The sequence below is a fragment of the Myotis yumanensis genome, unplaced genomic scaffold (assembly GCF_028538775.1).
Source record: "Myotis yumanensis isolate MYYU_CA2020_CCGP unplaced genomic scaffold, mMyoYum1.0.hap1 SCAF_6, whole genome shotgun sequence".
NCBI lineage: Eukaryota > Metazoa > Chordata > Mammalia > Chiroptera > Vespertilionidae > Myotis > Myotis yumanensis.
In genome coordinates, this window is record NW_027223757.1 from 73,540,176 (window position 1) to 73,564,629 (window position 24,454).

General features: G+C 37.1%; 1 protein-coding gene across 2 annotated transcripts in view; it reads left to right on the plus strand.

The window, feature by feature from the left end:
- COL21A1 (collagen type XXI alpha 1 chain) overlaps window positions 1–24,454 on the plus strand; it is a 178,250-nt gene that overhangs the window by 68,660 nt on the left and 85,136 nt on the right. The window contains exons 4-10 of one of the 2 annotated variants that reach the window (XM_070418364.1): window positions 8,785–8,953; window positions 9,043–9,259; window positions 11,789–11,962; window positions 12,964–13,041; window positions 14,720–14,728; window positions 14,983–15,066; window positions 21,974–22,036. In XM_070418364.1, coding sequence (XP_070274465.1) covers window positions 8,785–8,953; window positions 9,043–9,259; window positions 11,789–11,962; window positions 12,964–13,041; window positions 14,720–14,728; window positions 14,983–15,066; window positions 21,974–22,036 — 794 coding nt within the window. Of the gene's footprint in view, window positions 1–8,784; window positions 8,954–9,042; window positions 9,260–11,788; window positions 11,963–12,963; window positions 13,042–14,719; window positions 14,729–14,982; window positions 15,067–21,973; window positions 22,037–24,454 lie in introns of those variants that run through there. The other variant, XM_070418363.1, reaches the window with a different exon arrangement.

A 24,454-nucleotide genomic window follows, 5' to 3' on the forward strand; every position in this document is an offset into this window, starting at 1 on the left:
TTGATTTCATAGGTTGAATTATCTTTGCATTCCAGGGATAAGTTCCATTTGGTCACTTTGTGGGGTACTTTTCGATATGCTATTAAATTCAATTTGCTAGTATTATGTAGAGGATTTTTGTATCTATGTTCATCAAGAGTGTTGGCCTGTAGTTTCCTTTTTTTTGTAGTGTCTTTTTTTTTTTTTTGGTTTTGGTACCTGGGTGATGATGGCCTCATAAACAGTGTTTGTAAATATTTCCTCCTTTTCAGTTTTTTGGGAGTGTTTGAGAAGGATTGGCATAATTCTTCTTTAAATATTTAGTAGAATTCACCAGTGAAGACATCTGGTCCTGGAGTTTTTTTCTTTGCTGGGAGCTTTTTGATTACTTATTCAGTCTCCTTACTATTTACAGGTCTGTGACAGTTTTTGATTTTTTATTGATTTAGTCTTGCTAAGTTATATATTTTAGGAATTCATCTATTTCTTTTAGGTTATCAAATTTGTTAGTATAATTATTGCAGTTTCTTGTGATCCTTTGCATTTTTGTGGCATCAGTTGTAATATCTCCTCCTTCATTCCTAAGTTTTTATATTTGAATCTTCTTTTTTCCTTTAATCTAGCTAAAGTTTTGTCAGTTGTTCTTTTCAAAAAAACCAACTCTTTGTTGAGTTTTTCTGTTGTTTTACTATTCTCTATTTTATTTATTTCCATTCTAATCTTAATTGTTTTCTTCCTTGTGTTAATTTGGGGCTTTGTTCTTTTTCTAGTTCCTTGATGTGAAAAGTTGGGTTGTTTATTTGAGATATTTATTTTTTAATGTAGATTTTTATTGCTATACATTTCCTTCTTAGTACTGCTTTTGCTGCATCCCATAAGTTTTGCTATGTTGTGTTTTAGTTTTACTCAAGATGCTTTCTAATTTCTCTTTTAATTTTTTTGACTCAGTGATTATTCAAATAAGTGTTGTTAGTTTCCACATATTTTTTAATTTTCCTCCTAACATTAATTTCTAGTTTCATTCTATTGTGGTAGGAAAATATACATGGTATCATTTCAATCTTCATAAATATGTTGAGACTTGTTTTTTGACCTAACATGTTTTTTTTTCTTGGAGAATGTTTTTTGTGCTTAAGAATGTGTACTTGCTGCTGTGTGGTGGGATGTTCTGCATATGTCTGTTAGATTCATTTGATCTGTAGTGTTTTTCAAATCCTTTGTTTCCTTTTTGATCTTCTGTCTGGATGTTCTATTTATTATCCAAAGTGAAGCATTTAAATCCCTTACTATTATTATGTTATTGTATATTTCCCCCCTCAGTTCTGTCATATATGTGTGTGTGTGTGTGTGTGTGTGTGTGTGTATATATATATATATATATATATCTGGAGTTATTATATCTTTTATTTCTTGCTGGTGAATTGACCTTCTTATCATTATATAATGTCCTTCTTTGTCTCTTTCGACAGTTTTGACTCAAAGCCTGTTTTATCTGATATAAGTATGAACACCTTTGCTCTCTTTTGGTTACTATTTGCATGGAGTATTTTTCCCCATCCTTTTACTTTTTACTTGTGTGTGTCCTTAATTAGAAAGTACATGTCTTATAGACAGTATATAGTTGAATTTTGGTGTTTTTAAAAACACGTTTAACCAGTCTGTGTCTTTTTAGTGGTGAGTTTAATTCATTTACATCTGAACTAATTACTGATAGGGAAAGATTTCATATTGCTCTTTCGTTGTTTGCTGTCATATAGCCTTTTTGTTCTTTTCTCTCTTGTGGTCTTCCTCTGTGTTTCATTGATTATTTTTGTAGTGACATGCTTTGATTTGTTTTTCACTTTCATTTGTATAGGTTTTTTTCTTTGTGGTTACCATGGGGGTTACATTAAACATTATACTGTTATAAAAATCTGTTTTAAGCTGATAATATCTTAACTCCAATCACATACAAATACTCTACATTGTTGCATCTCCCTGTCCCTCTCACACTTTGTTATTGATGCCACAAATTACATCATCTTATTTGTGTGTCCATTATCATTTTTACAGTTATTGTTTAAACTTTTATCTTTTAACTTTTCTATCAGAATTAAGTTATTTGCATACCATCCTTATAGCATTTTAATATTCTGAACCTATCTGTTTACTTTTATCAGCAATTTTAATACTTTTTAGTACTTTTGTATTGCTATTTAATGTTCTTTCAGTTCAACTTGGAGGACTTCCTCAGCATTTCTTGTAAGACAGGTCTAGTGGTGATGAACTTCGTTAGTTTTTTTTAAATCTGAGAAAGTGTTTCTTACTCATTTTTTGAAGGACACTTTTGCTGGCTATACTATTTTGGTTGGTAGTTTTTCTTTTCATTTCAGCACTTTGAATTTATCATCCCATTCCCTTGTGGCCTGCTAGGTTTCTACTGAGAAATCCACTGATAGTCTTATTGGGATACCCTTGTCATAAGGAGTTGCTTTCTCTTGATGATTTCAAAATTCTCTCTTTGTCTCTGGATGTCCATTTTCTTTCTCAGACTTGAGAAAGTTTTGGCTATTATTTTTAAAACTAGGGGCCCAGTGCATGAATTTGTGCACCTTGAAAGGAACTGTGGGCCACGAGGCTACAGTGGGCACAGGGGTGGGTCTCGGCCCATTCTCCATGCCCCCGCCTGTCCCTTTCCTCTGCAGCCCCCAGTCCCCTGTCTGCAGCAGCCCCGCTCTCACTGCCGCTCCCACGTGCTAATGGCGCCAGCCCCGCTCACACCCGTTGATGGTGTGGAGTGATTGGGGTCGGTGGGTGTGAGCGGCGGCTTCGGCGTTGGCTGCGGGTGTGAGTGGGGCTGGTGCTGGCAGCAGGTGTGAGTGCCGGGCGGGGCCACAGTGCACAGGAGCAAAGAATTTTCAGTAACCACCAGAGGCTCACCCCGATGACAGCAACCAGTGCCCCGCCTTGCTCTGGCGTCCCCGCTCACCTGCTCCACCATCCTGCTGCGGCTGATGCCCACCATGTTTCACACACGCCCCCTGGTGGTCAGCGCACATCATAGTGACGGTTGTTCGGTTGTTCCGCCATTCGGTCTATTTGCATATTAGCCTTTTATTATATAGGATAAGCTTTGTCCTTTCTTCTTCTGCAACTCCCATCCTATGTGTACTGGTCTAGCTGATTGTGTCCCATAGAGTCCTTTAGGGTTTTCTAAATTTTTCTCATTCTTTAAAAATTTTGTCCCTCTGCCTGGATAATTTCAGATGACCTGTCTTCAAGATTGCTGGTTCTTTTTTCTCTTTGATAAGTCTGATTTCAAACCCCTGTAGTCAGTTTTTTCATTTGGTTATTGTGTTGTTCAGCTCCATATTTCTGTTTGGTTCCTCTTTATATTTTCTGCCTCTTTGTTGATACTTTTATTTTGCTCATACATTATTTTCTTAAGTTTATAAAGCATCTTTATGATGGCTATTGTGAATTATTTGTCAGATAATATATTCCCTTCATTTAGGATTGGTATCTGGAGAGTTATTTTGTTCTTTTGATTGGGTCATGTTTTCCTGTTTCTTTGTCTATCTCATAATCTTGTTTTGGGATCCACACATTTGAAAAAGAGTCACCTCTCCCAGACTTTACCAACTGGCTTTGTACAGGGGAGTCTGACACCAATCTGTCTGACTAGAGATTCTGTGGGCCTCTGAACCCTTTTTAAGGAGGTTGGGGGATGATATTTCTCTGGGCCTGTGTGAGTAATTTCTTAATTAGGGAGACTTGCTGGTTTCTTTTCCAGGTGCTCATAATCTCTCACTCCCTTTGGTATCTGTCTGCGACACTTCAAGTTCTCTAGTTCTTTAGCCATAACTTCCCCACTTTTTCTTGTTCTCAATGACTACCAGGCAGCCACATATGCTGGTTTCCTGTCAACATTCTTAGGCAAGACACATATCTTGTCAGGCAGCCCTTTGAAAAGCTGGAATACTGGAATCATGTTCCACTCATTCCTCTTCCTGTGAGGGAGAAACCTCAAATAGTGTGTCTTCTCCTGTTCCCGCCGAGCCATGCAGCCACAGCAGTCCACCCCTCACTCTTCTTTGTTCTCAGTAGTCCACAGGCATCCAGATTATTCTGATTCCTTTATGCTCCAGGTGAGGCGAGGCAGGTACCAGTCTCTTGGGGAGCCTTCTGAGAAGCTGGAGTATTGGAAGCAAACTCTACTCCCACTCACCTCCCCCTTGAGGGAGATGTCACAAGCTAGGGGATTTTCTCTGGCACTTATTTGTATGGGCATTTATTTGTGGTGTAAACTGAAATTTTAACTGTGTAGTCAACCATTTGTGAAGTTAAGTCTTCTGTGTGTCTTTTTTGCACTTGCTACTGAATGCACTATTTGTTTACCTAGATTATTCTGTCTACCTATTGTAGGTTTTATAGCGAGTTCCCAACTGAGTTTCTCTTAGCACTTGATTTTCCTGGTACTTAAAATTATAACTTTCAAGTTCCAGTTTTTATTTTTAGTTTCCATTCCCCTCTCTGAATGTGGTTGCATACTTATACATATATTTCTTTTTTCTACACAATGGAAATGTTAATTATTTGCCTGTTTTCTTTTCCCTTAAATTTATGCAAATATTATTGGCTGGTAATCAAAATAGCATTTTTCTTTTCAGTTCCCATATGTGAGGGTAGCAATATATATATATATATATACTAGAGGCCCGGTGCACAAAAATTTGTGCACTCGGTGGGGAGAGGGGGTGCCTCAGCCCGGCCTGTGCCCTCTCGCAGTCTGGGACCCCTCGGGAGATAAAGACCTGCTGGCTTAGGCCTGCTCCCGGGTGGCAGAGGGCAGGCCGAATCCCTAGGTGCAGCCCCTGGTCGGGCTCAGAGCAGGGCCGATTGGGGAGTTGGGGCGCCGCCCTCTGTCATGCACAGAGCAGGGCGGATCGGGAGGTTGCGATGCCACCCCTAGTCACGCTCAGGGTAGGGCCGATTGGGGGGTTGGGGCACCGCCCCCTGTCACGCACAGAGCAGGGCCAATCAGGGGGTTGGGGAGCTCCCCCCTGTCACGCACAGAGTAGGGCTGATAGGGGAGTTGGGGCACCGCCCCCTGTCACATACAGAGCAGGGCGGAACAGGGGGTTGGGGCACCGCCCTATATCACCCACAGAGCAGGGCCGATCAGGGGGTTGGGGCGCCGCCACTATCACACTCAGGGCAGGGCCGATGGGAAGGTTATGGCTCTACCTCGTCACACACAGAGCAGGGCCGGTGGGGGGGGTGGGGTGTTGGGGCGCCGCACCCTGTCACACACAGAGCCACAGGGCAATCAGGGGGTTGGGGAGCTCCCCCCTATCAGGCACAGAGCAGGGCTGATCAGGGGGTTGGGGCGCATTCCCCTGTCACGAACAGAGCAGGGCGGATAGGGAGGTTGTGGCCCTGCCCCCTGTCACACACAGAGCCGCAGGGCAATCAGGGGGTTTGGGCGCTGGCCCCTGTCACACTGATCCTGGTGCTGGGAGGCCTCGCTGCTCCGCTGATTCTGGTGCTGAGAGGCATATTACCCTTTTACTATATAGGATAGAGGCCTGGTGCACGGGTGGGGGCCGGCTGGTTTGCCCTGAAGAGTGTCCTGGATCAGGGTGGGGGTACCCACTGGGGTGCCGGGCCAGCCTGGATGAGAGGATGATGGCTGTTTGCAGCTGGTCACACCCCCTTCAGGGTGGGGGTCCCCACTGGGGTGCCTGGCAAGTCTGGGTGAGGGGCTGAGGGCCGTTTTCAGGCTGGCGGGTGACTGAAGCTCCCAACCTGTCCTTTTTTTCTTTTGTTTTTAATTCTGGGCCAGCTTTAGCTCTGAGGCTTGGCTGCAGCTCTGAGGCCTCGGCTGCTGAAAGCAGGTATCTGGTTTGTTTGGGTTCTATAATTGTAACACTGTTGCGGTCCTGCTCATTCCAGCTCTGAGATCCCGGCTGGCTGAAAGCAGGGATCTGCGTTTGTTCTATAATTGAAACAATGTTGCGGTCCTGTTGGCTGAAGCCCAGCTGGCTGAAAGCAGGTTTCTGGGGTTTTGTTTAGCTTCTATATTTGTAACAATGTTTCTTAAACTGCAAACTCAGAGGCCAGCAAGGCAGGCAAGGAACGTTGGCTTCCTCCGTCACTGAAGCAAGCAAGCCTCCTATTCTCTTCAAGCTGCCTGGCTGCAGGCCACCATCTTGGTTGGCAGTTAATTTGCATATCACCCTGATTAGCCAATGGGAAGTGTAGCGGATGTATGGCTAATTACCATATTTCTCTATTATTAGATAGGATAGATAGATAGATATAGATATAGATATAGATATATAGATAGAGATAGATAGATATAGATAGGTAGATAGATATAGATAGATGGGTACAGATATATTGATATATTGATTTCAGAGAGGAAGGGAGAGGGAGAGTGAGATAGGAACATCAATGATGAGAGAGAATCATTGATCGGCTGCCTCCTGCACTCCCCACACTGGGGATCGGATTGAGCCCACAACCCGGGCATGTGCCCTGACTGGGAATCAAACTATGACTTCCTGGTTCATAGGTCGATGCTCAACCACTGAGCCACACTGACTGGGCTGTAAGGGTAATCTTGTTCTCCTTGTAGGTGAGCAAATTGGGGAGAAGGTTATTCCTCCAAAAAATTATTTAAATACATTTTCCCTGAAGAGATGTGCCTAGGTGAACATGAAAACATGGCTATATTGTGTTTGTTAATTTATATCCCTGATTTCACAAACTGTCACACTGCTTTCTATAAATTCTGATGAATTAGATTACAGTGCAAAGGATTTTATTATTGAAAATTATGGATGCAATGTGTGCTTTATTCCCTTTGCTCACATGCAGTTATGGAGTTACAAAGCACTTTTGCATACATCACCACATTTGATTCTCAGACAATATGCAATCACCTGTGGAGATAATTACATATTCTCACTTCACAGATTAGAATCCAAGGTTCATGAGAGGTTATGAGAGAGGCTAAGGTCTAAATCTAAAGTTCTTGTATTAAGTCTGAGCTCTTTGCCTAGCATCTTATAACTTTTCATTTGTAAAGCAAATCGAAGGTGCAATTGAAATCTGAATATTCTTATGATGTAATGTTAAACACGTTTTCTATTCAGCTGAACTTTTTTCTTTTTCAGTTTTAAATCAAATGCATTTGAAGTTATTGTTTTGTGTATCCTCCTCCTAAATACTGCCTCATAATGACAGGAAAATTTTAATTTTTTGCATTGGTTTATGATTTACAACTGTGTAATAGACTCTATCCTACTTCTCATGTTTTCATATGGAGGGGTTAGCTAGACCAGCTCTTTTGATCTCTCTTCCTGCTTTCTTTCACTCCTTATCCCTAAATGAGCAAAAAAGTTTCAGATTAGTGAGTTTGATAAAAGTAATTGGTAGACCACAAGTGAGCGTAGTGGGCAGAGCATGCCCCTGAGGTGGAGTAGGAATAAATCAGCCTTACATTGCTGGGAGGGTGTGCCTCATGAAATTCACTGAATCACACATCTAACCAACATCTTCTTTTTGCCTGATTTACCTATCTCCTCATGAGTTAGCTCCAAACTATCCAGAGCAAGAAGGATGTGATTGGGTCCCTTCAAAATTCACATCTTAAGACCTGAGAGGAAAAAAATACCTCTTTTCCCAGGGAAATATCCATCTGATTTTATTTATGTTAATCCTTTATTTCCAATATTCTGTGGTATAAGATATGACTGTACATATTGGGCTAATGAAATTCATCTCATTACTTTTTATGGTGTTATAAATATAATGCCTTCCCCTTTCCCTAGTGTTATGTAAGAGAGTGATTACTTTAAGGTATGTTTAGTGAAGTTTATTCTTGTTTTGTTCTGTTAGCTGCTCTATAAAATATAAGCAGTCATGCTCAATGTGTATGTTATATGAGGGCCTTGGAAGAAACTGAAAATATTACAACATTTCTACAGCATAACAGTTTAATAGCATTTCAACCATATAAAAATTTCCACCTCATTTGAGACACTAGTTTCCCAGAGAAGTGAAAGGCATATCATATTTTATAACTTACATAGATGACTGTATAATGCAAACTTTAATTCTTCTTGTTAAGGAAATAGTTTTTACGTATTTACAAATGATTATTATAATATATAATGTCATTAATCATAGAAGAGATAATAGGCCCATTTTTAGAACTTTCGTGAACAGAAGACCCACAATTAAGTTTTTTCCAGAGTGACAGAACCAGTGATATTTAAACTGTAGAATTATAAACTGCTAGAACTGGGAAGGATATGAAGAACAACACTTTTTTTTTACCCCTCAAATGCTAGGAATGCAAGAAAGGAATCTTAGGATTCATTTAGATCCCAGAAATTTCAGAATTATCCAAGGTCTTTTGACTAATTAATAGTAAATCCTGGATGAGAATCATGAATCCTGTTTCAGTGTCCTCCTGCCTCTCCAAGTATTAGGTTGCTCCATATTCAAAATACATAGTAACTTTTAAACTTCAGCATAGTGTTTAAAATAATCCATTAACAAATATTCCTCTTGCATTTCTGTTTTATGTATATCCCCTTTTAATGGGAGAAAAGACAGTTGAGACTTCACTCTCGAATGCCAAAAAAAATTCCCATGTTTTCTCAGAAAATACACTTACATACATTGATATATATTTGCATGCATATATAGATTTTATAATTCTTATATTCTCTAGTATCCCTCTATTGATTTTCTTTTCTTATTGAAGTATTCCATGCTTAATCAACATTTACTGCTTTTGCGTTTGATTTATAGAATCTGTCTGTCCGACACGAATTCCAGTGGCAGCTCGAGATGAGAAGGGGTTTGATATTCTTTTAGGCTTGGGTGTAAAGAAAAAGGTTAAGAAAAGAATCCAGCTTTCACCAACAAAGATAAAAGGATATGAAGTAACATCAAAAGTTGATTTATCAGAATTCACAAGGTAAATGTTATGTGTTGATATATATTTTTTGATATGTCTATAGCTTTGTTGAGAATTCTTTAAGCTTATTTATGTTCTTCTTTTTCTAGCAATGTTTTTCCAGAAGGTCTTCCTCCATCATATGTATTTGTCTCCACTCAGAGATTTAAGGTCAAGAAAATATGGGATTTATGGAGAATTTTAACCATTGATGGAAGGCCACAAATAGCAGTTACCTTAAATGGTGTGGATAAAACATTACTATTTACAACAACCAGCGTGGTTAATGGCTCACAAGTGGTCACCTTTGTTGACCCTCGAGTTAAGGTAATGATGCCTGGATATGATTATGCTATTCATGAGGAAACACTGTTAGGTTTATGTGTATTGGGGGAAGAGAGCTATAATTTTAACGTGACTGGAAAGATGTCAGCTTCAGATTTCAATGTTGCTTTATTGAAAGAAAAAACGAAGGAAAATTCTTTTTTTTAAATATATTTTTATTGATTTCAGAGAGGAAGGGAAAAATAGAAACATCAATAATGAGAGAGAATAATTGATTGGCTGCCTCCTGCATGCCCCACATTGCAGATCAAGCCCACAACCTGGATATGTACCCTGACCAATAATTGAACCGTTACCTCCTAGTTCATAGGTGGATGCTCAACCACTGAGCCACGCCATCCGGGCAGGAAAATTCTTTCTTAATCCATGTGGAATTTAGGGGTGGGAGGAACTAACATTTTTGAATTTCTGCTACTAAGTGCCAGGCACATTGAATTGTAATAACCATCTAAAGAAGAACCTGTTGTTCCCATTTTATAGACAAGGAACCAAGGTTCAGAGATATTAAGTTCCTACTCCAAGTAACAGAGCTAGTTAAGTGATGACAATAGAAACTGAATTTAGGTCTGGTCATTTTCAAAGCCCATGTTGGTCTGTTTTACATGGCCATGTCCCATAGGATATTGAAATAAAGACATTTGTTAGAACATTAAATACAGGCAGAAAATGGATGCAGAATTCACATTAATTGTAAGGACATTTTATTCCCCATAAAGGGATATATTTAATAAAATAAATATACTAAAAATAAAAATGTATTTTCTAAGTCATGTGTTCAGAATACAGATGTGATGATAAAAACAATCAAGTTTTGATGTTTATTATAATTATGAAAGTCTGATGATGTATATAATTTAGGAAATGTACAAAGTTATATGTAAAATTATGCATTTATATAATTTCTTCAATTGGTAAATAGATTAAATTTAAAAAAATTGTTGTCTGCCATTTTCACTAAAGGCAATATTCTAGGTTCTGTGAAAAATGAAAAATAAATAAGGATTGTTTCTTTCCTTCAAGGAGCTTATTTATAATGAAAGATTTAAGGCTTCTGATATCTAATAGAAGTATATCATAGTTAGCAGAGTGTGGAGGGAAAAGTGGATTCTAATACAAAATATGAGAAAATCTTCATAAATGATATGGTTTTTGGACTGACCTTGAAGCATGTTTGTAGAGGATTTTGATGGCGAGACATGAGGACACATTAGGTCAATAGTTCAATATTGAATAGTCATGTGTTGTACAATTCAGAATTTTTATTTAGAGAATGGAAATTTGTATCCCCTGTGTATAGAGTATAAGATGCATGAAAGAAGGGACTAGCAAGTTATGAGCTCAACTTGTGGGGACCTGGAAAGCCACCCAAAGGGGTATGGACTTCATTCTGTGGATGACAGGATTCCATTCAAAAGTCTTGACCATAGATGTGTCATGGTGAAAGAAACTCTCTCCTCTCTTTTTCTTTTTTTCTTTCATAAGCAATACTTTTAAGTCTATCTTGGAACTGTGTTAGATTCTGGAAATAAGAAAATAAGATGGGGCATGTTCTGTGACAAAACTCCAGTGAGAGAGATTAATGGAGGTATGAAGGATAGCCTGGAGAGGGAAGGGTTCGAGATAGAGATATGTTTGAAAATTATTCAAATAAAGCAAGCTACTCATGAGCCTAACTTATGTCAGTGAGAATAGACATGAAGAAGTGAATTTCAATCATGTTTAGGAGACATATTTGGTAGAACTTTGCATCTATTTGTTATTGACACTGAGAAGGAAGTAAAGAAACTTGTTTTGGTTTAGAAACTGAAGATACTGTGATATAAAGAAAATAAGGAAAAGAAAGTTTGGGGGATAGTTCAAGTTTGTTTTGTAATATACTCTGTCAGGCTGATTGTGAGACATCCTAGCAAATTTTTCTAGCAGTATTGGAATTATAGGTACCATATGTTGATGTAAGTATGGGAATTAGTTCATAGAAGTAATAATTGACCTGTAGGAATGGATGAGATAGTCAAAGAGGAGAGTGAAAGATGTCAAGGACAGACTTGTGGGGAATGCCTCAATAAAGGGCAGGTTGAGGAAGAGGGGTCCTCAAAGAGTAAGAGTATGAGCAATTGGAGAAGAAATGAAGATAATCCCAGGGGGTTTGAATCATGGAAGTTGAGTGAGAATATCAAAGACAAGGGGCTAGTTATGGAGTCCAAAGTTCAATGAAGTAAAAAGGATGAGGAATGAGAGAAATCATTTGGATTCAGAGATTAGGACCTCATTTGTGACCTTGAGGGAGTTGTTTGACACAACTACTTTGGGATATGTAATAGAAACTCTGGGGATTAATAAAATAATTGATTAATGGCATTTGAGGCCCAGCTTAGGTTAGAGAGAATTTGTATATAGTATAGCTAATTTATGTGGTGTGGATTTATGGTTGACAGCAAAGGAATGAGCATGAAGAAAATAAAAGATTGTTAGGAATTTTATTTATGAATCTTCTATACTTTCTTCCTATAGACATTGTTTGATGAAGGCTGGCATCAAATTCGTCTCTTAGTAACAGAACAGGATGTAACTCTATATATCGATGATCAACAAATTGAAAATAAATCCTTACATCCAGTTTTAGGGATCTTCATCAGTGGCCAAACCCAAATTGGAAAATACTCTGGGAAAGAAGAAACTGTTCAGGTGGATAAGTAATTACTTGCTTTTTGCATTATATAAAATGGAGCTTTTGCTGTCCTTTCTGATAGTATTTATCACATTTAACTTAATTGTGAATTTCTTTAAGATACTTAAAAAATGTGGTCAGTTCATCAGTGAAATTGTGTGTTTCTGTATAAGTATGAAAATGAAAAATTAGACTTAATCTATTTAATAAGAATACTTAGAAAAATGTTCCCCTGGGTTCAGGGTAGAATTCTCATTCTCATGAAACAATTTCATATACACTATCCCAGGAGAGGCATAGATTAAATAATGAATTTGGAAAATGGCAATGTGATTAGAGTTATAAGTAGCATTATAAACATTTCTTTACAGCTGTGAAGATAAAATTAAATTAATGCATGTCAGGGTTCTTCATGAACAAAAGTAACTTTTTCAATATCTCTTTAAAGTGGACTATCTATGTGTGGGTTGAGAAGTGTGCATGTAAAAGTAATTTCTTATAAAATCGTCTATTTGAAAAGTAAGGCTTTCCCACTCTTTTTATTAAGGGGAGGCTGTCACATTTAAATCTGTGATTGCACACGTGGTATCTATATATTAATGTTACATGTCAATTTATAGTAAGTATTTGAATAGTAACAGGTGCTGGGCCTACTCATCACACAACATTCCATGCCAGCAACTAAATCTCTGAGACTAAAGATGGTTTTTGAGCCACCCTTTTTAAGTGTCCTAGAAAGTTCTTTCTAGGCTAGCTTTTAATACAGGGGTACTAAAAAGCTCCACTGGGTTCCTGAAGGAAATCAAAGGTTTGTTTTTGGTGCTAGAGAAGTTTGTATCACATCTTTATACTATATGCTAGGTATTCAAATTTTATATTTTCATTGTTTTAGTTGAATGCTGTGATTTAAACTTTCCATAATTGCTAACTATATTGGCTGTTTCTGTGTCTCTGAGTTGTTCTTATATAACAATTAACTTGGGCCTCAACTTTTACTTGACTGGGTTTATGTTCCTAGTTTGATGTCCAAAAGTTGCGAATCTACTGTGACCCAGAACAGAACAACCGGGAGACAGCATGCGAGATTCCTGGATTTGTAAGTAGGATGGATTATTTTTTCCAAGTGTTGCTTTAGTACTTTCAAAGCCATCACTAAAAAGCAGATAATATGTGAGTTTTAACTTAATGTATAGAGTTATTTTTTCAATTGTCAAATAAAGTTATATCAATTAAAACATATTTTGAAGCTCATAATTGAAATAAAAATTTAATGTTTCACTGTGTAAGAATGAATGAAAGACCACAAGAAACTGTTTTTCCCACATCATGTCCAGTTCTGACTGTCCTAATATTCATGAGAAGCATGACTAGATTTGCTCTAGAAAATTATAGGATATTTTGTCTGAATATCTTGTGTGAAATACATTTCTGTTCTTAATTAAATTTATAATTAGTATATTACGCATTATAGTTCTGGAGCAGGAAATGATTCATTTTCCTGTTGACCAGCACATTTTTTCAAACAATAGTTTTATTTTTATTGTTGTTACCTAAGATTTTCTTATATTTCTAGGATATATTTATTTGCCTATTTTCATTGATTTGTTAAGAAAGAAAGGATTATAAGCTAAAATGTTACAAAGTCTGATTATATATACAAGGGCATATAATCAGTGTCTTTTCCTCTAGTCAAAAAATGGTATGCAGTACTGCTGCTATTGCAAATAATGTAGAATGTTGTAAAACTTTTTGACAATGTGGATTACCAGTGATATTTGAGCCCTATTTGAGCTTTTTTAGTTTATATAGTCAGGCTGTCATAGTCTCCTTTTTCCTTATTAAACTTAATAACTTATGAATCCACATGTTCTAAAGTCTTGAGAACATTGAGCAACATAATTAATGGATCTACAATAAACTCAAAGATGGAACCTTTTACAAATGATTCATTATGGGTATTCTAGATAGGTAATTGCTTAAGCAATATACCTTTTAGATACTTATAATTTGGAATATAAATCTTTACTAAACATATTAATGTTATTGCATTTTGAGAGTCCATTGTACATACTTTATTTATTGATATTTCTGCATCATTGTAATAACCGTTACCATTTCCCTTCCGTATAATAAAGGCATAACATTACATGGCAGATTTTGAATTCTCACATTCATTTTTTTTTGTATGTGTTTTTATGTCTCCTTCCTTCCTCTTAGCTGTGACTTGGTATAGCTTGTTTGCTTTTTATACCCTTATTCCCACCTTCTCATTTTCTGATATAATGTGGTATTGTTTGGGAAGATTATTAACCTGTCTCAAACTGTGACTTATTCAGTAAGAAATAGACTGTTTAGGGAGAAGTGCCCCTGGAGTGCATGAAATTTAATTCATGCTCTTTAGGACTTGGTTAGATATGTTTTGGCTTTTTTCTCTGGTTCTTAAAGGATTTCCAGTAAGTTCAAGAGAGCATGTAAATTCCACATTGATGTATTTTTGTTTCTGCATGGTCATTATATTAAGCAGCTTTGGCATTTTAATTTTCTCCTACTCTTTATTGTTGTTAATTTTCTTGTTTATCCTACTGTGAATGTAATAATAACATGTAGACATAAATAATTTTTTAGGATAATTGCAAATAAATGTTTTAAAGGTTGGTTTTGATACTTCAATCATCTATAACCTGAACAATGAAATATCTGAAAATTAGGAAGATAATATAGAAATTTAATTAAAAACATATTTTCAACCACATTTGTTATTGTTTTTCTTTCAGAATGGCGAGGTAGGCCTGGATACTATTGTTTTCCTTAAGGTAATATTTGCATTGTGCGACTGTTTAGCTTCCTTTCATCAACTGTAAGTATTTTAGAGAAATTACACCCACTTTTTAAATGTAGTTTGAGTGTATTTAGTATTCATACCTTTTTGTGATTGGGAATTTCTTATTAGGTTAGGCTAAATAAAATATACAGATACATATGTACATATACATATATATGCGTCTTTCCATGTTTATTTCCATTTTTGTCTTCCTAGTGTCTCAATGGCCCCAGTGATGTAGGTTCAACTTCAGCTCCCTGTGTTTGTCCTCCTGGAAAACCAGGACTACAAGGCCCCAAAGTGAGTAATACCGAAAATGCTTTTTTTTTTTTTTTTTTTTGGTTAAAATATACAAACAAGAGCTTCCAAATTTGGAGCTTCCACAAAATTCCAAATCACCATGGACCCTGTTATGAAATTTTCACCTAATGCTTTAGAACAGGTTAAAACCTGAGTGTTAGTGACCTTTTTGAAAGCATATTCTAGTCCATATTTGTCTTTGAACCTAAAACTGATACTGCTAGCCCACAGTAGAGTGAGGGAGCAATATTAGTTTGCTTATTTATCTGTTTGCTCCCTCTCCATCCCCCTCCCTCAACACTGCTGCTAGATCCTGGAATGATTCTTACATCTCAGTAAAAAATTAAGAAAGGGCCCTTAAGATATGCTCTAAATTCTTAAATGTCTAAGATCTTAATTTGTCAAAATGATTTTCAGATAGAAAAATGGAGAAGAAATTTAAAATTGATTTTAATGTTGTGTTAGATGTCTAATTCTAAAAATGGAGGCATATGCATTTATTTCACTTAATTATGTAGTAATTACATTGGGAAAGTATGTTTGGAGCCGTGATGTACATACTATTTTATAACCAGTTTATTTTTTATATAACAAAATACTTTTATATGTTCCCATGTTATTAAATATGAATGACTAAGTTTTTAAGTAAGTTGATATTTACTATGGCATCAGAGACACAACCTAAGATACTGAGAAGTGGTCTGTTCACTATAATATTTTTAATATTATTTTAAAAATTACCTAGTACAAATAATGTCTAACTTGAAAGCAAAGTATGACTCTCTAGGGAAAAAGTGTTTTCTGTATTGATCATCTATTACTTGAGGTGACCATAAAATTTTTTCTTAAATATGAATTATAATTTATATTTAGATGGAATTTTCTCTTTTTGAAAATATATTTTTATTGATTTTAGAGAGGAAGGGAGAGAGAGCTAGAAACATCATTGATTGGCTGCCTCCTACACACCCCCTACTGGGGATCGAGCTCTCAACCCAGGCATGTGCCTTTGACCTGAACCAAACCCAGACCCTTCACTCTGATAGCCAATGCTCTATCCACTGAGCCAAATGACTAGGGCTAGATGGAATTTTCTTAGTATTTCAATCACCATGACTAAAAAAATCTTAGCTTCTGGACTGCTAAGATAATTTAATTCTTCCTATCTTTTATACCTATTTCTCCCATTCATTTTCATATAATAGTTCATGAAATACTTCAAGCCTAGCTGTTAAAATCAATAAATTAAATTTAAGAAATAAAAGTTTACATTCAATATTTCATTTAAAATGTATCTATTTGGTTTGGAATTTGACTTCAGTATATTATAATTAATTTACTATTGTAAACTATTTTCAGATTGCTTTTCAGAAAGTTAACCAAAGAATTCTTTAGTTAAACTAACTCCGTTATTTAGGATGCCTTGACATTAATGAGAAATACCTATAAATGTTCCAAGGAGAATATAAGACAGCTTGCTGTGACCTACCAGCAGACTTCTTTTTAAAATGTATTTACAATACTGAAATGTTATACATAAAAATGATTTGATCTGCAAGAAATACAATATGGAAACCAGAGTTCCATGTTGCCTATTCTCTAAAAGCCCAGAGCACTCTCCTCACTCTTAATGATTCTGGTCCCCCCAGGGGCTCTAAAGGGCAGTCTACTTTTGAGGAGGAATCAGATGCTTTTGATGTTTTCTGATTCTTCATTAGTGGTTCATTAGGGATCTTGTGGTGTCACTGTTTATTATTCACATATGTTTCTACAGCAAAGTTTTAGAGAACTCTTTGTCTTATCTGATATCCAATATTTCTAAGTTTCACGTGTTCCTCATTTTCATTCTCTTTTCTTAGTCATAATGTAACCCCATTGCCACCTATTACTTTAAGTGAAATTGCAGTTTTCCACCAATCTTCAAGTTGGCGTGCCTTCTTGATCTGCTTCCCATTTTCTTCAGAAAATCTGGCTGGAAGTGAGGAACACACACACACTCCTCCATCCTTTTAAGGCTCTTTCCCCTGGAAGTGGTTCCTTAGCCACATCAGGGACCTGTATGTGAAAAACAGAATCCCTAGCAACACTCTGAGTTTCATGCACTTCTTGTAGAGAATTTGTGACTTGGAAAATTGATGGGGTTTTATTTAGATCAACAAAACTGGAATTAATTGAGATGAAGCAATTTTACTATAGATCAAATTGAGACTTTTTGACTGTCTTTGTTTGATGCTCTCTGGAAAGCTTTGCAGATGTCTATCAATCAGAGTTACCTGTGAAAAATAGATCTAGTCATTTTATTAGCCAGAAATAGAGTTCTAGGAATCCTGTGAGTAAAACAGAGGAGAGTCTTCTATGGCTAGGTGGGTAAGTGCTTATTCTAAGATAATGTCATCTGTTATAAATTCTTGAACTTTCCAAAAAATATGACAACCCTATTAAAAAAACAGGTGAAATGAACTATAATACCACACACTTATCATGACATTATAACTCTTTAATAAGCAAAGAAAAATATATCTGTTACTGGACTATGAATGCCTTGAACATAGCTTGCTTATTTTGTATCCTTAGTGTCAAACCTAGGAAGTGAGTAAATTAATAAATGAATCTATTGGAGTAATTTTTATATGCAAGTACTTCACAATGAAGGCAAATACAAACTAAACTCTCCTTTGGAATTCTACTATCTAACCCAGTGTTTAATAGTAATACTTTTTTAATTTAATGAATTATGAAATCATTGAAAAAATAAGATATACCCCTCTTCCTTATTAACTTATCTGGAATGCCTTTGTTCTATATGAAAAGTCCAGCAATCTCCAGTTGACAAAGAACTCCCTTTTGAAAGACCTTAACATGCAGATGGCAGCTTCTTCCATCACTTTTAGTAGACATAGGAACATTTGTGGGGACACACTTTACCCTTGATCTAACCTTAAATGTTAGATGTATTAGTTCAGAAGTGAAAAGAAAGCTTTTTTTTAGAAAGGAACAATTTCTTAATAAATTCTTTGCTCTGAAATGCCACTCTCTCTCTCCAGCTGTATTCCTTCTGATGCCCTTTGTTTCACCCTCATAAATTCTACATCAAAGAGATTCATTTGGACTTTCAAAGTATCCTCTGTCTGAATACAAAAAGGCTTTGGAAAATTTCAGGGGCCACTAAGCATTTACATTTTTATGTTAATTTCCCCAGGCTCAGTAGATTCCTCCTTGCCTAAGAGAGTGGGTGTTTGAGTTTTGAGGGAGGGAAGAGGCTGGTTTTGGAGAATGGAATAGGTCTTAGGTCCGATACTCCTGTGGAGACCAAGACTAGAATGAAAGCACAAAGAGTTTGAGAAAAGGGCTTGATAACATGGGATTTGGTCCTACATGAAGAGCTCTGAAGACATTTGTTTTAGATGAGTAACTTAAAATATTAGCTTGCTTTTGCAAGCACAGCTATTTTTCATTTTAATTATTCATAATTACACTGCTTGAGAGGCCACGTTCAGAGATGGTTTAGCTCAATCCATGACATTTCCACTCCTGTTGACAACTCAAAAATCCTGTGGCACAAATTCAATTCAACATAAGTAAGTTTTGCTTTTCAGTTGGATACATATTTTTAAAAATTCAAAGAATGCAAATGTTTCAACTAAATTAGGAGAAAGTGATTGAGAATTTACTCACAATTGTAGGATAAGTCATATGTCTAATTTAATGCATTTGGAAATCTTTTTCCATGTTCAATTTGCTAGCAGTCCCCAGGTCTGGTTCTGATTAGTTTTTGAATTTTAATGTAGTCAGGGTGAGTAGTGTAAGTAGACACAGGGTCTCTGGAGCAGAATTGGATGATTTCAAATTCCATCCCCACTACTTCTCTGTGACCTTGAGTGAGTTACCTAACCTTCTCAGGCCTCAGTTTTCCTGCATATAAAATGCGAATAATAAGATTACTTGCTTTGCGCTTTCTTATGAGAAGTCATATAATGTATGTAAATTTTTAAAAGCAGTCCCTAGCATACAGTCAACAACCAATAAAGATTGGGTGTCAGCTTTTATTATAGTAATAAAATGGAATTTTTATTCTAGTTGGCCTTCTCTCCAAAATTAGTTAGGATTTTACTTTATTCTTTCAATTTAATGGAAACAACACCAACCTACCTGAGATTTTGCAAATAAGTCAGTAGGGTAGTGGTCAAAATAACGATTAAAATCTATCAGTAATAATAAAACCTGCAAAAGAGATTACTTTTTGTTTGTGGAGCGATTGACCAGTGTTATGGTCCTTATGAAGTCACATTGGATTTATCTTGTGGGTGATTTTTTTCCCCTTGGAAACTTGGTTTTGATTCATTTAAAATGTTATTGTTAAGTGTGTTTTGTACTTCTGTGTAGCATAGAAACAAATTCTGTTTCTTTTTGTGCCGAAGTTTTATTTCAGGCTCATCATAGTAGAGGTTAAACCTTCTCAGAGACTTTCTATGGCCTAGATTTTGTGGATAATTAATACTCGGCCAGTAAAGAGGTCGTTAACAGGAGATTTGATTTGAAATAAATCAATCAGCAAATAGTTAGTGAATCTCTACTTGATATACAGCATTGAAAAAAAAAGCAGAAAATATGGACCATGTTTCAAGGAATATAAATCCAAATGATAAGTGAAGAAGACTAATCAAGAAAAATTGAGAAAACTCCAGTTATGAAGAAGTGATCAGTGAGACAGGGGCTGCTATAGCATTTCAATAGAAAAATACATCAGGAGGAAATGGAGTTACAAGGAAGGTGCAGTGACAGCACATTTTGGCGTAATGACTCTTACATAGAAAGGGAAGAAAATCTTCTTCCAGGGAGAAAAGAACAATGGAATTTATTGAAAGGCAGTGAGTCCAACATGAACATGGATAGAGAAGGATGGCAGGGAGGCTAGAGATTAATGGGGATCCCCTGAAAATAAGGAGAGAAACATTCTAGCACTCTAGAGAGACAGAATGTTGCTTCTTAGTTAACACTGGAATCCTTGGCTCCGAATTCCAAATTATGCCTTCTTAGCAAGACATTAAATGTTTCAGCATTATTTTTCTCTCTAGATTTACAGTGATTCTCTCTTTTAAAAAATGACATTTTCCTTTTTTCCACCTTTTCTTATACTGAGCCTCTTGGGCAACTCCTAAGTGAAGAGCCCATCCCTTCTTCATTGGCTCCTTTATTGAGTTCACACAGTTCTTTCCATTTTTCCTGTTTAGTTTCAGGAACAAATCTCCCTAGCCAGTAGCCTGAAGTAGTATTTCCAACCAGCAAAGCTGGCTCTGTGGAAGTAACCTTAGTTAATATATAATCACTGGGGTTTTGTGTGAATGATTTCTTGCTGAAAATAGTGAAGAATTATTGAGTTGAAAATCAGTTGTCTCTGTGCAGGAATTTATTGGTACTGATGGCCAAGACTTTGTGTTTTTTTGGCAAGATATCCCATGTGGACCTCATGAACTCAGTAATAGATGAATGTGATATTACTAGAGGCCCGGTGCACAAATTTGTGCATGGGTAGGGTCCCTAGGCCTGGCCAGTAATCAGGGCTGATGGGGGTGGGGGGGCGCAGAAGTTTGGCCTGCCTCAGGAGGTTGGCTGTGGGAGCACACTGACCACCAGGGGGCAGCTCCTGCATTGAACGTCTGCCCCCTGGTGGTCAGTGTGCATAATAGCAACCAGCCAACCGGTCATTTGGTCGTTCGGTCATTCAGTCGCTTAGGCATATATATACTAGAGGCCTGATGCACGAAAATTCCTGCAAGAGTAGGCCTTCCTTCCCCCAGCTGCCAGCACTGGCTTCCCTCCAGCACCTGGGACCGGGCTGCCTTACCAGCTTCCCTCGGACCACCCGCAGGCACACGGGATCTGGGCTGGCTTCCCTTGGGCCGCCCGCAGGCACTCAGGACCCGGGCTGGCCCAGCTTCATCAGGAAGGATGTCCAGAATGACGTCTGGAAGATGCCCGGTCTAATTAGCATATTACCCTTTTATTATTATAGATAGATTTGTGAAGTATTTCTTAGAGTTAAATTATAAAACAACCTCACCTCAAAAAAAATGTTGCTTTCCTTGTTTTGTTTTAAGGGTGGTGATCCTCTTAATGGTTAGTACTGGCCATTGCACAACAGTCTAGAGTTCCATAGAATGTGCCTGGGCTCATTGCCATGTTGTACAGAATAATGTTCTTTGAAGATCTCTGGTTTGTGAGAGCAAAGGTCATTTCTTCATTTCTTAGGTATTACATGTACTAAAAGACTAAGGGGTTGTTTGGCTTGGGCCTCACTCTCATAAAAATATTCAAGTTTTAGAAATTTAGCATGTTCAATGACACTCTAAATATAGGCAAAGAGGCACATTGACTGGATTTAAAGAAATGACTTGTGCAGCTTTAAATGTGAGTCCCATGTGTAAGATCACATGGCTTTTAACTGTTTTTTCTTAATAATTATGAATTGACTTATTATATCATAGGTCAGTGATAACTGTAGTATAACATGTAGAATAGAATTAAGTCTGTAGACAATGAGTGAAATATTACTCTCATTGAAACTGTATTTGCTATGATACTTAATCATTTTTTTAGAATTCTAAAAGTGTACCCTGTTTTAAATATTAACATTTTACATCAGGGAAATGTACTTTACCTATTATACCTGGTAGTCGCACACAAATAAATCCCTGTAAGTTTTATATACTAAAAAGCCTTTATTCGTTAAGCTAGGCATTTAGAATATGGTATCATTTTTTCTAATCCCCATTTTAGGAATTCTGTTTGTTTGTTTTTAACATAACAAATAGCTGCCTTTAATGGAATTGGCTCTGAACCTTGGTAGGCTCTGACTGCACCAATATAGTTGGTTGTTTTGTATTGAAAAGTGTTTCTTCCTCTCTAGGGTGACCCTGGACGGCCTGGGAACCCTGGCTACCCTGGACAGCCTGGTCAAGATGGTAAGCCTGTGAGTACTGAAAGCTTAGTCATCTCCAGTCCTGGGATTATAGTGTCAAAGATAAAATTTCACCTGGCAAAGTTAAACAGGCAAGGGAGACTCTATCTAAGACTATTGGAATAGGGGAGAGAGGTTGAACTCCACTTAGCTCAAACAAAAGGAGGGTGGATTTTTGAGTTCTGGGGTGAGCTAGTAGAAAAGTACTGGAGGACTTTGCGGGGCGGGAGGGGAGGTTGATTAGTGGGATGGGGCAACTTGAGTTATCCTGAGTTTGGCAGACATATTCCTCAGTAGGTAAGTAAGCCATCTGCCATCTGTGTTAGCTAAGTGGCATCCATGGAAGTTAGGGTACTGCCCTCCCACAGAGACTGATAGATGCAGACACTTATCTTTTTTGAAGACTACATTGCAAAGGGCTGGTCCTTGAGAAGGATCTTCCTTACTAGTTGTAAAGTTAGTTAAGAAGGTTTTTAAATAGATTTACAACTCAAAGGGGCAGGTAAAGAATTTACAATTACGAATTTTCCAAAGTAAATCTTCTCAGGAAAGGCAGGCCTAGGGTCAAGAAGAAGCCAGTCTGAAGTTTAGTCAAGCTGAGGGGAGCATCCAGGCTGGCTTGGTCAATAGAATTAGCATTCTAGTGATTTCTTAGGTATTATACTTCAAAATTGCATACATCTCTGCAACATTTAAAAACTTGTTCAGTGAATTCTTAGTATCAATATTTAGTTATTTTCAGAAATCCTTTTATATTTTCCCTTCACATCTATGGAAATTCCCAAGGGTTGACCTAAATAGAGATAAATTGTGTCAAGCTCAGAATTGTCAAAAAGACGTTTATTTGGGAATAGTAGAGGAATTGTAATCCAGGACACACAAACTATACCAAGTCTCTTGAGGGTTTGATATTTGTGGAGAAGGAATGTAAAGAGGGGAGAGTTCAGTTAAAATCATGAACAAATGAAGATTAGTGTTGAAAATTCCTCAAGCAGGCAAAAACCAGTCTTCATACGAGCAAAGCTCAATCCAGCCAGTTTTTGTTCATGCCTCTGGGAACCATGAGCAAAACTTTCCAAGGTTGATATGAGGCAACCCCTGATCAAGTTTTTATCATTTAAGAAAGTTCTAACATTCTCAGTTTTCTGTAAATCAGGCATTTATGGGAAATCAGTTTCTCATTCCTTTAAGTTTTATTTTTCTGCACATGCATGAGATTTTCCATTTTATATCTTTCAGTTTCATTTTAGATTGAAATTCTCTCATACAAATTAAAACTCTTTCCTTTAAATCCTTATTGTTGAAATGATTACATATGTCCTATTTCTTCCCCCATTGACCCCTTCTAGCCTTCCCTGCCCCATGCCCCAGGCCTTCACCACCCAATTATCTGTGTCCATGGGTTATGAATATGTGCATACAAGGTCTTTGGTTGATCTATTTCCACCTACCCGCCCCCCACCTTCCTTCTGAGATTCAATAATCTGGTCCATGCTTCTGTCTCTAGATCTATTTTGTTCATCAGTTTATTTTATTCATTAAAATTCTTTTTAAGGTTATATTATTTTCCTAAGAATGAATGCACTTCTGTACACTTATAATTTGCCAAAAAAAAAAAAAAAATATCCTCTAAGGTTCAAGATAACTTAAGGGGCATTTATGAGTTAAAGAAACATAAAGCAGGTCCACTTTAGAGCATTTTTGGCAAATATTTACAGGTAAGTTACTATCAGAATGTTTATACCAGCCCTAACCGATTTGGCTCAGTGGATAGAGCGTTGGCCTGCGGACTCAAGGGTCCCAAGTTCGATTCCGGTCAAGGGCATGTACCTTGGTTGCGGGTACATCCCCAGTGGGGAGTGTGCAGGAGGCAGCTGATCGATGTTTCTCTCTCATCGATGTTTCTAACTCTCTATCCCTCTCCCTTCCTCTCTGTAAAAAGTCATTAAAATATATTTAAAAAAGAATGTTTATACCAGTAAATAAACATAAGGGATTAGCTTTTGGATGTTAAATAGTTGCCACCAAAAAAGTATCTCCTAAGAGTTTTTTTATCATGAGATATTAACTGTTGCCATGAAGAATGGGAAAATTTCTCTTATGAGCCAATAATGTTTGAGCAGTTAAAGCACTGTAGGCTTAATGTTAAACATCAGTACCCCATTGGGATGAAAGAGGATCTTGTCATGTCCTTGGGAGGTGCTGACAAATTTAATACAAAAAAAATACAGCCAATTTTTGAAGAGTAATGATGTTCTGGGGCTATTGACACCAGTGTTGCATGGGAGAGGGGTTGATCATGCAGGTGAGTCTCTAGAGAGAGAGAGGTGGTCAAAGAAGGGATTCTGAAGAGGTAACAAAATGGTAGCCAGCTGGAGCTGCAGGGAGCTGAGGAGCTGGGTGATTGGGGCTGAGGAGCTGGGTGATTGA